This window comes from Typopeltis vanoorti, chromosome 20 (genome assembly GCF_054136105.1).
Source record: "Typopeltis vanoorti isolate ZY-2024b chromosome 20, IOZ_Tvanoo_1.0, whole genome shotgun sequence".
Taxonomy (NCBI): Eukaryota; Metazoa; Arthropoda; class Arachnida; order Uropygi; family Thelyphonidae; genus Typopeltis; species Typopeltis vanoorti.
Genome location: NC_143568.1, coordinates 88146783 through 88161953, shown reverse-complemented (window position 1 = coordinate 88161953; position 15171 = coordinate 88146783). Strand labels below are relative to the sequence as shown.

The 15171-nt window shown below is 36.4% G+C and overlaps 1 protein-coding gene across 1 annotated transcript in view; it reads right to left on the bottom strand.

Moving 5' to 3' along the window:
• LOC150095635 (dynein axonemal heavy chain 8-like) overlaps positions 1–15171 on the bottom strand; it is a 2108518-nt gene that overhangs the window by 1426397 nt on the left and 666950 nt on the right. The window contains exon 30 of the mRNA XM_090409931.1: positions 227–329. Coding sequence (XP_090266057.1) covers positions 227–329 — 103 coding nt within the window. The remainder of the gene's footprint in view (positions 1–226; positions 330–15171) is intronic.

The window sequence follows — 15171 nt, the reverse complement described above, 5'->3', positions numbered from 1 at the left end:
CATTATTCTATCCTTACTCTCCTGCTTTCTTTCTCCATCTTCTCTTTCAGGCCTTTGTATTGAAGATCAGTTGCTCTAAACCACTTGTTGCTTAGTGATTACTAAATTGCAGTTGACAGAAAATCTGCAAATAAAGTAGTGCACTATCTCTCTCTCTCTCTTTCAGTTTCTCTCCTCATTCTATGTCAAAATGCTTAATTTGGAAAATGTTTCTTATTTTTAATACCTGAATTGAGTGTGAATCACTAGCTTGGCCAAGGATTTCAAGCAGAGCAGGATCAGATATAAAGAAAAATCTTGGGAAAACTCTTCTCTTAGATTCAAGATACCTGAAAAAAAATAAAATTAAAAGTTATCACTTATTTTATTTAGTAAATATATAATAATTTAAATATTGACAATTCACAAAATTTCATTCTACTGTTATGTTAATTTTATTAAGACATATTAATTTCATTAATTTTATTCAGATCTTGGAAAGGATTGACTGTTTATCTCACATCAAGAAATCCAAACAAATGAACAGGAAAGAAATTACTCTGAATTATTAGAAGAGAAATCTCATGATAAGAATGAATGAGAATTTATTGAATTGCTGCAAGACAACTTTCTTAAGCAGCATGTGAAAGAAAGAACATGAATAAAATAGTGCTATATTTGATCACAGCACCCAGAGGATTCAGTTAAGAATATGAGTATTTTACCATCAGTTAGTTGCAGTGATCATGTAGTACTTTCCTGGGAAGTAGCAAATTATATAGATGTTCCAATTAGGATAGGTTGCATGCTGAACTACAAAGCTAGAAATTATGATAAACTTGAGGGAATGCTATCTTTGTTCTCATGGAATTAGTTACTGAATGGAAAAGATAATAGCAATGTATGAGAATCTTTGAAAAAGTGCTTAAATGAGATGGTATCTGTATGTATCCATAGTGTTCGAAGAATAAATAGGTTGGGAGTGAAATGGATGTGCAACCTTATTAACATCCCTACCAGTCAAGGTGGATGAAATAGTGAGACCAAATTGCACTTGTTATCCATATTATTCAACGGGTGTTACAGAATCATATCCAGATTTAGCTGGATGTCTATAGACGTCATAGCCAGTTGGGGGGTTAAACAAGAGATCCACAAAAAAAAGATTGTGGAAGGAATATCGTGAGTACAAGAGTGAGAGGAATTATGAAATATATAAAGTGCAAGCCAAAAGAGTTACAAGTATGGTGTGGAAAGATAAATTGGAACAGAAAAGAAATTGGGTATGCAGGCCAAAGGCAATCTAAAAGAATTTTATACCTTCATTTTTTATGTTTATTTTTTACTTTTACCATTTTTATGCTGGAAGTGAAATAAAGAAAGAGTGAATGTGGAAGAATAACTTTACTAAATGCAGATAATACTCATGTGTCAGAAGCTGATGAAACTGTTCAGTTAATGAGTGCTCATTTTGCTACGATGTATCAACCAGGTGTACATAACATAGTGCAGAGTGCCACTACTACATTGGCTAAAGAGATAGAGGTACATAAGAATTAGATTAAAGAGCTGTTGCATAGAGACAGATGAAATTCAGTGTGTATGCTAAAGGAGTGTTCAACTGAACTGGCTAAACATTGAGGCAGGTGACCAGTGGTGTGCCTCAGGGCTCTGTGCTTGGGCAAATGTTGTTTAATTTGTATATAAATGATATAGGAAATGGCTTAAAGGGAGATATTCAGTTGTTTGCTGATGATGCAAAGTTGTGTAGTGCAATAAAAAATCAAGCTGATGTTGAAAGTTTGCAGGATGATTTAAATAAGCTGGTAAAATGGGCAAAAGATAATGGATATCAGTTCAATGTGGAAAAGTGTAAAGTCATGCATTTTGGGATTAAAACATTTCCAGCTGTGTACTACATTGATGGAAAGGTACTCCAAGAGATTGATGAGGCTAGGGACTTAGGGGTGTTGGTAGATAGGGAGATGAAGTTCAGAGGACACATTGCTAAGGTGTCCAAGATTGCACATAGGATTACTTGGTTGTTGAGGAACACACTGACATCCAGAGATAAAGAGGTTATTATTCCCCTTTATAAAGCATTGATACTTCCACATTTGGATTACTGTGCTCAGGTCTGGTCACCTGGATTCCTTGGAGATGAGGAGGCTGTGGAGAGGGTTCAGAGAAGAGTGACCAAGTTGGTGAGTGATATAAAAAATGCCCCCTACATTGATAGATTGAGAGTTTGTGGATTGCAGAGATTGGTTGATAAGCAGAGAAGAAGGGATATGATAGAAACATTTAAATTACTAAAAGGTTTTTATAAGATTAATGCACGGGAAATGTTTCAACTGTGTGATAGTGATGGAAGAACAAGAGGTCATCTCTGGAAATTAAAGAAGAGTGTGGTTAACAAAGGTGTCAGAACAAGGTTTTTTGCCTGGAGGGTGGTGAACGAGTGGAATTCATTGCCTGACTTAGTTGTGAGCTCTTCGTCTGTAAATGAATTCAAGAAAAGATATGACAGATATTGTTTTGTTTGTTTGGGTCTCCCACAATGAGTCTACTGACTCCATAGAGATACCCGTAATAATAATAATAATAATAATAATAATAATAATATGAATCTCAGCTCAGGAAAGATACCACAGGAATGGAGAGAATGTATGATAGTTCCATTGTACAAGGGTGGTTTATAAAATATGTCTAACTTAACAACCTATCAGTATCTCTGGAGTGGTGGTGAAGATTGTGGAGAGGATGATAAGAACTTACATGTACAGAAATGGGTTGACAGACAAGCTATACTCTCAGCATTGGTTGAGAGTGGCATGGTTTAGGGCATGGTTTAGTGGCATGGAAGGGCATGGTTTAGCAATTTGCCCATATTTTATGGCAATGTTGTTATAGTTGAGCTGGATAAAGGGAATGGATACACTATGATGCCATTGAATTTTGCTAAAGCATTTAATTATTATTATTATTATTATTATTATTATTATTATTATTGTGCTATCTTCTATCGAACGTCAGTGACCATCTTGGCGAACAAACTGCGGTCTTGTGCTACTCTGAGCAGTTGTGCACTGCTCCTTCCTGTCCATGTCTTGATATTGTCAAACCATGATATTCTTTTTCTTCCTCTAGTTCCTTTGCCATCAATTCTTCCTACCAAAATAGTTTGTAGAAGTTGGTATTTGCTGTTTCTCCTGATGTGGCCAAGATATGATGTTTTTCGTTTCTTGATTATTTGTACAAGATGTTTAGCTTTGCCAATGGATTTTAAAACCTCTTCATTGGTAATTTTTTCTGTCCATGATATCTTTAGCATTCTTCTGTATAGCCACATCTCAAAGGCTTCGATTTTCTTGATGGTTGTCACCTTCAATGTCCATGTTTCAACTCCATAGAGCAGAATAGACCACACGTAACATTTCAGCATTCAGCATCTGACTTCCATATTTAGGTCTTTATTGCAGAATAGTGTTCTCATTTTCATGAAGGAATGCCGTGCAACTTCAATCCTTGTCTTTATATCTATTTCTGGATCCCACCGTTCATTAAGCCAACAACCAAGATATTTATATCTTGACACTTGATCAATATTTTTCCCATTGAGTGTCAGTTTCATTGATGAGGCTGGATGTTTGCTGATGATCATGTATTTTGTCTTGTTGATGTTTATATTTATTCCCATTCTTTGGCTTTCTATGTATACTCTGTCAATGAGTTTTTGGAGATCCATAATGTTATCTGCAATTAGCACAGTGTCATGTGCATATCATAGGTTGTTAACAATCTTTCCATTTATTGTGATTCCCTCTGGACATTCTTCCAATGCTTTTTTAAAGATTACCTCTGCATATATGTTGAACAGGAGTGGTGAGAGCACACATCCTTGTCTCACTCCTCTTTTGATGTTAATATCACTGGTGGTAATGTTGTCTAATTGAACGGTAGCTGACTGATTCCAATACAGATTTGTTATTAGTCTTATGTCTTGTTCATCTAGCCTTGTTTGTTGAAGGACTTCTATTTAGTGTGTCTGACTTTTTCGAATGCTTTTTCAAAATCTATGAAACACATAAAGACAGATTTCTGTTTTTCTATGCATTTTTGTATCAATATTTGGGTACAGAAAAGGGCTTCTCTAGTACCAAAACCATTCCAAGAGCCGAATTGTGTTTCACTTAGAGTTTCTTCACTTTTTCTATGAATGCGATTCTGAATTACTTTCAAAAATATTTTTAATGTTTGGCTCATTAGACTAATAAGTCTGAAGTCATCACAGGAATTCGCTTTGGGTTTCTTTGGGATAGTGATAAATGTAGATTTGAGCCAATCTGATGGAAATTCATCACTTTCATATATTTTATTAAATAGTTTTTCAAGAAATTTGATGTTATCTGGTTCTATTAATTTTAAAAATTCTGTTTGCACACCATCTGGTCCACTGGCTTTTCCTGTTTTACTTGTTCGTATAGCATTCTCTATTTCGCATTTCATGATTGCTGGTCCTTGAATGTTATCTTTTATATTTATAGGCTTCTGTCTAGCATCATTGAAAAGTTCTGTTACATATTTTATCCAAATCTGTGCTAACTATGGGATTGTGGTCTGATGAGATATCTGCTCCAGGATAAGTCTTTGCACTCTTTATACTACTGTGGAATCTTTTATTTATCAGTATATAATCAATTTGATTTCGGCCAATGTTATGTTGGTTATCTTGAGGCGATTTCCAAGTGTACAGTCTTCTGGGTGGAAGTTTAAACCAGGTATTTGCTATTGTTAGATCTTCTTCCTGACAGAACTGGACTAGACGATCTCCTCTGTCATTTCTGGTGCCTAAGCCATGTTTGCCAACAATTTCTACATCACCCCCTCTTCCTACTTTTGCATTGAAGTCACCCATCACTATGTTTATATCATGTTTCTTTGTTAGGTTTTTAATCTCTTTTAGGTGTTCATAAAACTCTTCAACATCTTCTTCACTTTTGTCAGCTGTGGGTGCATAAGCTTGGATGATATTTATGTTAACGGGGTTTCTCTTAAGTTGTAACAGAGCTATCAGGGCGTGGGGGTAGCAGAAGTGGCAACTCTGTCTCACTTAAAACCTCACAAAGCCCAATGACAACTCGGTGACATGGCGAGTAGTGCCGCCATTAAATAAGTACCTGCTGGGGTCACTGCCCCTGACAGTGGGAAGCAGCATTGTCAGTACTGACACAAGGTTGAAGCTTGCTGCTCTACCTTATCTCCAGAACAACCACCATGGCGAGCAAACCCTTACAATTGGCCCCAAGTTCCCGGCATCCCTTAAATGGGACAGGGGTGCGAAGAATCTCCGGGCTCAAAATGGTGTCCACTTTTAAAATTGCAACTTGGAATGTCAGAACTCTGTATGAAGCTGGCAAATTAAGAAATGCCACAAGAGAAATGAAGAGGCTGGGCATCTGGATTTTGGGAATTTGCGAGACAAGATGGCCAGGATCTGGAAAGTGTCAACAAGATAATACAACAATGTATTACTCTGGGAATGATGAGAACAAACATTGACATGGTGTAGCTGTAATAGTAGATGAAGAAATCAATAAATCAGTACTAAATTGGATTCCATTTTCTTTATTATTATTATTATTATTATTTGACACCTCCAGGGAGTTCAAAGACTCATCAGGGGAGGGCACCTGCTTTACAACTGCCTCCACCACTCATTCACTAATTATCCAACTGACCACAACTACCTCAATGCCATCTACTGCCGACTTCCACCACTAGTTTTCCCACAGACAATCATAATGGAATACTATGTGAAAGGCTGTTGCATAAATTGGAAAAAATGGGTTTGAAATATAAACTCTTGACTTCTACAATTGAATGGTTGACAGGCAGGTATCAAAAAGTGATATATGGTGGGTATGAATCTGCCAGATTTAAAGTGATCTGGGATGCAATCCAGATATGAGTTCTTGGAACATTGTTGTTTAATCTATACATTAATGACATCAGAAAGAAATTTATAGGAGATTGTTGTTTAATCTATACATTAATGACATCAGAAAGAAATTTATAGGAGATTGTTGTTTAATCTATACATTAATGACATTGGAAAGAAATTTACAGGAGATTGTTTGCCTATGATGCAAAGGTAGGCAGGACAATCAGGAATGTTAATGATATCCAGCATGTACAGAATGGCTTGAGCAGCCTGGAAATATAAGCAAATGATAATGGCTGTAATGTTAATGTGCAATGTAAATGATAATGTGGATTATAACCTCTGGTTAACAGGAGAGAGGGAGTGATATGGCAGAAGGGTATAAATTTCTGAATGGACATTATAGGATATCATCTGATGAAAATTCTTGTAATATGGAAGTGGAGGCATTCATGGAAGTTGTTTGTCCACAGTTAAAAAAGGAATACAAGCTAGTTTTTTTTTTTCTCAGAATAACGAGTGAGTGGAACAGTTTGCCTCTTGAAGTGGTGAGTGAATCTAGTGTGAATGAGTTTAAGAGAAGGAATGATAGCTGATGTGGGTGATGTATAGCCTCTTCAATCCATCCTCGACTACCTGGAGGCTTCAGATGATGACGATGATGATACTAATAATAATAATTTTTCTCTTAATTAATGAGGAAAAAACCATACACTTAAAATTTTGAAATCAATGTTATTACTAAAAAATTGAATTAAGTTAAAATGAAATAAGAAATTAAGAACTTTTATTGCTAAAAGACCATAAGATATAATGGTAAAATATACAAAGAGCCAGCAAGTTTCACTAGACACTGTCTAGCATTTTCAAGGCTGTACTGGTGTGAAAACAAATGCATCAAGTTACATGAAAAACATACACTTTAGTAACTGCTAGGTCATTACATTTGATAATTCATGTTTGATGGTGTGCATGCATTCGAATGCTTCAGTCAGAATCCGGTACATGGCCACGTGTTGTGTAGTTTTTTGCAAATTGTAGTTATGTTAAACTGAAAGAAATGATGAGATTTTTCCATATGTCTTTAAGAATAATACCTTGATTTCTATTTAAATTATTGCCTGTGCGTAGTACCACAGCTGCGTCTTTGAAAGTTCTGTGTCTGTAGTCATTCTCGATGTAAGGCATAGAACTGTTTTTCCAATCTATAACGTGATTTGATGTTGATAAATGATGAGCTAAACCAGATGTGATGATTCTATTGTGATTGACATCCCCCACATGTTCCTTCCGTCTTATTTCAAAACTTCTAGAAGTCTGACCAATGTAAGAAAGGCCACACGTCAGACTTCTAGAAGTTTTGAAATAAGACAGAAAGAACATGTGGGGGATGTCAATCACAATAAATCATCACATCTGGTTTAGCTCATCATTTCTCAACATCAAATCACGTTATAGATTGGAAAAACAGTTCTATGCCTTACATCGAGAATGACTACAGACATAGAACTTTCAAAGAAGCAGCTGTGGTGCTACGCACAGGCAATAATTTAAATAGAAATCAAGGTATTATTCTTAAAGACATATGGAAAAATCTCATCATTTCTCTCAGTTTAACAGAACTACAATATGCAAAAAAACTACACAACAGGTGGTCATGTATCAGATTCTGACTGAAGCATTCGAACGCATGCACGCCATCAAACACGAATTATCAAATGTAACGGCCTAGCAGTTACTAAAGTGTATATTTTTCATGTAACTTGATGCATTTGTTTTCACACCAGTACAGCCTTGAAAATGCTAGACAGTGGCTAGTAAAACTTGCTGTCTCTTTGTATATTTTATCATTATATCTTATGGTCTTTTAGCAATAAAAGTTCTTAATTTTAATACATTAGATCAAATATGTACAATTTAAGTTCATAAATAAGAAATATTAAAATCCTAATAAGTGATCAGAGGTGAACCATTTTCAGAACCTTGCAAATGACTTGATACCAGAAATCTAGTGTCACTGATTACAATCCCTCTACTATTATCAGAAAGCTACATATTCAACTTAACATGGAGAGATGGGTTGTGAGAAAAAGAACTTGATGGGTTTTGAGAACTAGACATTATCTGACACAGAAAATATTCTTCCTCCATGCAGGTATTGCTTGCATTTTAAAGAGACAGACCTGCTGGATAAGGGAACATATATACAGGGTGTTCGGGATAAATTTGACATATTTATAATTAATTATATTTTTCCGTAAGTTACATGTATTAACACACACTTCTCTTCATTTAAAAGTTTGGACCCTTCTTCATTCACATACAAGATGTCAGAAAGGATGGATAGCTGGAACCCACCTGAATCATGGAAGAGAATAACTTGTATCATGATGATTCGTGCCCGCCATCAAAATAAGGATATTACGACTGCTGCCCAATGCTCCCTGAATACAGTAAAAACAATCAGGCATGAACTAGAGACTTGCAATGGTGACTACGAGGATGTAGCAAGAAGAAAGATCCCTAGCAGACGATCTGATTGCGTTCGTACAGCAGAATTCCTCGCAAATCTGCAGGAACAGGTGTTGAAGAACCCTGGCATTGGAATTCGGGGCTTTGTTCGTGGAGTTGCTAACTGTAGTCAAGCCCTGGATAACAAGGGTAGCCAATGGTAGGCCGTATGTATGGCAGCAGGATTCGGCCCCTTGCCACACCTCTGGGAAAAGTCAAAAATGGTTGTCTGAAAATTTCTAGGACTTCACCAGTCCAAATGTTTGGCCTCCAAACTCCCCAGACCTTAACCCCATGGATTATTTTGTATGGGGCGCAGTTGAAAAAGACACCAATCGCACTTCCAGTAATACAAAAGCCCAGTTAATGGATAAAATTAAAACAGTTTTTGCGGCCCTTCCCAGGGAGACTGTAGCATCAGCTTGTTCGAGGTTCCGAAGCAGAATTGAAGCTGTGATCGATGCTAATGGTGGTTATTTTGAGTAAATCTTGTTGATAGTATTGTAATTAACTCTGCCTGTAATGTTTTTTTGTCAATTCATTAAATTTAATAGATACAAAGAAGATTTTCTTTTTCCTTACGAAACTGTCAAATTTATCCCGAACACCCTGTATATACAATGTTATGTTTGGACTTTGTAAAAATCATTTGACAGAGTCTCATATGACAAGTTTGTGTACACAGTTAGAGGAGTGAGGAATGATAATTAGGAGGTTGTTTGATGCACATCATTGTCATATTCAAAACACAGTTGTTATAGGAAAAATAACAAGTCATGCTCGTTTCAGCATGGATTCACTGTTTTATCACTCTGCGACATTTTATGAAAAAGTGAAAATTGAATATGAAGTTGTTTGACAGATTAGTAACATATCACAATCTGGTTTTACAAGAAATAATGGGCAAAAGATTAGCCAGATGGTTAATAGACAACTGAATGATATTTTAATAATACCATCCAGTTATTTGTGTACAAGATGGGATCAAGAAGTACAGTGAATGTACCCACAGTGCTCAATCTGTTGCAGGAAGAGCAATGCTAAGAGGAACACGATCATCTCACATCCATCTATCAGTCATGTGATGAGTTTCAAGTTTATAACTTCACTCACTTAGCTGTAAATATAGTTTTTGTGTATGGGTAACCTTAGTATAATGCAGATGTTAGATTCTATAGAAATGTCGCGTTATATAAATCGTATTATGCAAGACTCAGATAGCATAGAAAAAGTAGGGTTATCTTCTGATATAATTTTTTTAAAAATTATATAAACAACAATGACATATCCAACAAAAATATATTTTTATTTACTTAAGGTAATTCATGTAAGTTAAGAAAACATAAACTGTCAAACAAATACATAGTATAAACTTATAAAAATTACAAATTGTACTTAAACTTCATTGCACATATAATGCAGAAATGTTCTATGCAAAATAAAATGAAGTGCATATTTTAATCTTCATCACTGTCTTTAAAACTAAAAGAGGATAAATGTTCTTTATTCACAAGTGGCCGGATGTCGTCATCACTTGAAATCTCTTGGACATCATTTGTATAATTCTCCTTTCATACTTTGGCTTGTTTAGTTATCAAGAAGTCAGTAATAAGACATTGCTTACTGCAATTTTTTTTAAGTTCATAATATGGAGCTGAACAAATATCTAATTGTCTCGTGAATTTTTCAGATTTTTTCTCCACTGAGAAATCATTATCTATAAAATAACTTCCTAACTTTCTTGCCAAGTCCAATCTTTCTGTTAATTTCTTTAAAATGAATTCTTTAATGGATTCATCACAATCAAAATCTTTGGCAGAATTTTCCAAGCCATTTGATTCAACATCATCTATTAATTTACCAATTCCTCCTCATTTAAATCTATTTCCTCATCAATTAATTCACTAATTTCGTTTTCGACCATCGCAAAAGCCCTCTAAGTGGCCATTACTAAATTTTTTACATAAAAAAAAGCATTACATATTGTATGTAACTCATCAGAAAATAAAGTGCTCAGCTTGAGATTAACATACATGATTTTTAATGAGCTTTTCTGGCAGAAAAAGCAGACAACTTTCAACAATAAACTCTTTATATGGTAAACAATTGAAGTATATGCATCTACAGATGTCATATGGTCACTCCGATGCTTGGTGATGTTCCACACCAGCCTCGCCATGTAGTCCTGTTGTTTGCTTTTCTAGCAGCCTCAACTCTCTGATGATCAGTCACTCCACACACGCCATCCATCCATCTCATTGATGGTCTACCCCTGCCTCTTTTTCCAGGAACTTTACCTTCTATTACTGTTCTGAGAAGTCCTCCTTCCATCCTTTCTATGTGTCCAAAATATTTTAACTTTCTTCTGTCAGTATCCTTAAGGAGCCTTAAAGTTCTACTAATCTTTTCTAACACCCATTCATTTGTACACCTTTCAGTATATGATATCCTCAACAGCCTTCTGTAACACCACATCTGAAAAGCAGATATCCTTTTCTTATCTGACTTCTTTAGGTTCCAAGTCTCGCATCCATAAGTCGCTGTTGGAAAAACAACTGCATCTAAAATCATCAACTTTGTTCCCATGAAGATAGATCCATCCTTCCAGATTTTAGACTGGTCTCTGACTGTTGTTTTAGCCATTCCTAACCTTTTTCTGACATCTTCTGAACAGCAATTCTTCACATTAATAATGGATCCCAGGTACTCAAAACTTGCTGACTTCCTTAATTCTTTCTCCATTAAGATACACTTGTTTCTCAAGAGCTTCTCTGTTTGTTTTTCCTTTGAGAACCATAATCATTGTCTTGCTAGAATTGAGTTGAAGTCCTCTGTTATTACTGATCTTGTTAACTTAGTCAGTAATAACAGAGGACCTAATTCCTGTCCTGAGCTCATCCAATGCTTCATGCATGATGTCCTCTGCATATATACTAAACAAGTGAGGAGAAAGTAAACATCCTTGTCTAACTCCTTTTCCAACTTGAAGCCAGTCAGTCAATCCAACACCTGTTCTTACTGTGGCACCTTATACAAGTTGGCTATCAACCTGATCGTGTGTTGAGGAAAACCCATTCTTTTCATTACTTCCCACAGTTTCACATGCTCGACACAGTCAAAAGCTTTAGAGTAGTCTAAGATACACATTACCAGAGGGAGTCTGAATTCTTTATATTTTTCTATGATCTGTCTGAGGCAAAGGATCTGATCTCTGGTGCCCCTACCTTTCCTAAAACCTACTTGTTCCTCGGGCATCTCTGCCTCAACTTTGGTCTTAATCCTATTTAGCATGATCTTTAATAAAATTTTGCTTGTGAGATATCAAACTAATAGTTCTATAATTCTTGCATGCCTTCATATCACCTTTCTTGTGTAGTGGTATGAAAACTGACTTCTTCCAGTCTCGAGGCCATGATCCTGTCTCCCATATCCTTGTAATCAATCTATGAAACACTCTTATCTCTCCATCCCCTGTGGTCTTAATTAACTCTGCTGGGATTTCATCTTCACCTGGGGCCTTATTGCTGTTGAGCTGCTTAACTGCTCTTTCAACTTCGTGCCTAAGTGGAGGAGGTTGCAAATCAAAATTTTCTTGGTGGGAGAACTCCACATTTTCTTTATCCACTCTGCTGTACAGTTCCTCACAGTATTCTTTCCATCTGTTTTTGATTTCCAACTCTTCTGTTAGTAATGATCCATTCCTGTCTTTGATGACATTCAATTTAGGCGTAAACTTCTGCTTTAAGACACGAACTAAAAATAAAACATCCTTTTATAATTATACCTTCTCATCTGGAACTCTATTTCTTCACATTTATTAGTATAGAACTTTTTCTTGTCCTGCTTGATGGCTCTTCTAATTTCTCTATGTAATCTCTTGTATTCTTTGGTCCCTGTCTTTGTTTTTCCAACCGCCTTCTTTTGATTAGTTCCAATGTTGAATCTGATATCCATGGGTCTCTTGGTTTTCTTATTGGGCTGAGATACGTCTTCGCAGTATCCTGTATTATCATCTTGACTCCTTCCCAAAGCATTTCTGGTGAGATTTCCTCATTGGCCTCCAAAAAATCATCCAGCCGAGTTGATGTTTCTTCTGTGAATCCACTAGGAATTACTCTAACATCCAATCTAGTGGAATGTGCCTGACCTGGAAGTTTTCGGAGTCTTAGTCTTACTTTGGCTCTTACCAGATGATGGACTGTACCACAATCTGCTCCAGGACAAGTATGCACATCAGAGATGCTTGTCTTCCACTGCTGGAGAGCTACGATGTTATCAATCTGGTGCCCTGACCTATCAATGTTACATGTCCAAGTATAGGTCCATCGTGGATATTTCTAGAAGCAGGTATTAGTAATAACTAATCTGTTAGCACGGCCAAATTCCAACAGTCTTTCACCATGGGTGGTACATTCACCCAGACCAAACATGCCACACTCCGGCCTGACTCTCATACTCTTTCCCACTTTTGCATTTAAGTCTCCTAAGATGTACAGTATGTCTCTCCTTGGTAGGCAGTCCAAAATAGTTTGAAAGTTTTCATAGAATTCTTCACTCTCTTCTTCAGGCCTATCCGTGTAGGGTGCATAAACTACCACAATTAATACATTGGTAGGCTGAGTCTTAAGTCTAATGGAGAGTATCCTAACATTAATGGGGTTATAACCAAGAAGATGTTTTGATGGTTATAACCATCAAAACATCATGTGGTAGCTGTGGATACTGAAGACAGCTCTTGCTTGAGCTGTCTTCAGTATCCACAGCTACCACATGATGTTTTGAGTCACCACCTGAGTAAATAACTAGCTTACCATCCTGTCTTTTGAAGTGACCTTCTCCATTCCATCTGGTCTCTGTAATTTCCAAGATATCAATTTTATACCTATCCATCTCTTTACAGACAATCTCAAGAGTACCCATCTGTAAACCCCGGACATTCCATGTGCCTATGTAAAATTCCTTTCTAAGATTAATCTTATACATTCTGTGCTGCTCATTCACAGTATCACTGACTTGTGATGGAGACTGTAATATACTTCTCGAACAGGATCCTCTGCCTAAGCCCTGAATGCGGCTCTGATTATTCTGCACGACAGCCGATGCAGCATGAGATGCGTTATTAGGCACAATCATACTAGCATTTTGGAGTGAAGTCACTGCAAGAAGAAAGTGGTAGGGTTGCAGAGGCCCTTTCCACATAAGATGAAATAGCAAACCAGGAAAGATTCACCCCTAGCCCTTGAATACTCTAATAGCATTGGGGGGAAGGTAGCAAGAAGAAAAGAAAGGTAGGAAAGGAAAAAAGGGGAGGGACCAGTCTACAGATAATATAACAGATGTATATTACATGAAGTAAGGCATGGTCCAGCATCAGGTACCTCGGGTTTGCCATGCCCGTACTCACTAAAGTGAGCCCTTGAGGACAAAGGGTATTTCCCCTAATATAAATTTCCTACTTATAACTTATGAGCGATACAGGCAGATGCAAATTTAACGAAGCTAAAATTTAATTTTTAAGTCGTACGGTGAAAAATATATGAAAAGATAAAGGGTTACTACAATTTGTACACCGTGTTATAACAAAACCGCGTTGTATAAGTACTGCGTTATACAAGGGTTACCTTTTACCTTCACTTGTGTTTTGCATCATTGTCCTCAAAAATGGAAAGTGGTGGGAAATGAAAGTCCAGTTGATTGTCTTTTCAATCTGAAAGGGATTGTGTGAGCAGAGTTTATATCTAGAGCACTACAGTTTAATCTGGATTTTATGATGATATGCATCAAAATGACTGCAGAAGTGGGCAAATGGCTTCATTTTATATCACAACAATGCACTGTGCCATACATATAATTTTATTTTGACAGTTTTTGTGAGACAAAAAAAATCTGCTATACTCACCCAGTTTAGCACACTGTAACTTTTGGCTCTTGCATCAATCAATGCAAGAGCCAAAAGTCTTGCTTTTGGCTGCTTCAATACAAGAAATTGAAGCAGCCATGATAATGTGCATAAAAGAATTAAAGAAAGAAGACTTGCAGAAGTGTTTGGCTCTTGCATCAATCAATGATCTTGCATCAATACAAGAAATTGAAGCAGCCATGAAAATGCGTATAAAAGAATTAAAGAAAGAAGACTTGCACAAGTGTTTTAAAAAGTAGCTTGAACACTGAGATAAGCATATGGTAAGCCAAGGGGACTACATTGAAGAAGATTATGTTATATTTGTTACATTCACTGTACCTTTTTATCACATCTTGTATGAGGGTGCAACTTTCTTGTATAACAAGACCTGTGAAGTTCCATAACTCTAAAATTATATGTATGCCAGAGTAAAAATTATTTACTGTAATTATCTTGACATATTTTTTAATACGAGTCTAGCACTTGGTCAAGTTACTAAGGAGTGGGAGGGCAAGATTGTGCCACTTCATAAAGGAAGTGATCGAACTCAAGCATCAAACTATAGGCTTATCTGTGTGTCAGGTGTTGTGGTTAAGTTGTTGGAGAAGGTTGTGAGAACTAGGATCCAGAGTTGGGTTGACAACAATGGTATAATCTTTGATGGACAGCATGGATTCGCTAAAGGGAGGTCGTGTTTTAGTAATCTACTTCCTTATTACAATAAAGTGACTGCTTCCTTGGACAGAGGAGAAGGATACACAGTAATATACTTGGATTTCGCAAAAGCTTTTGATAGAGTACCTCATGATAAGTTGACAGTCAAACTAGAGCAGAT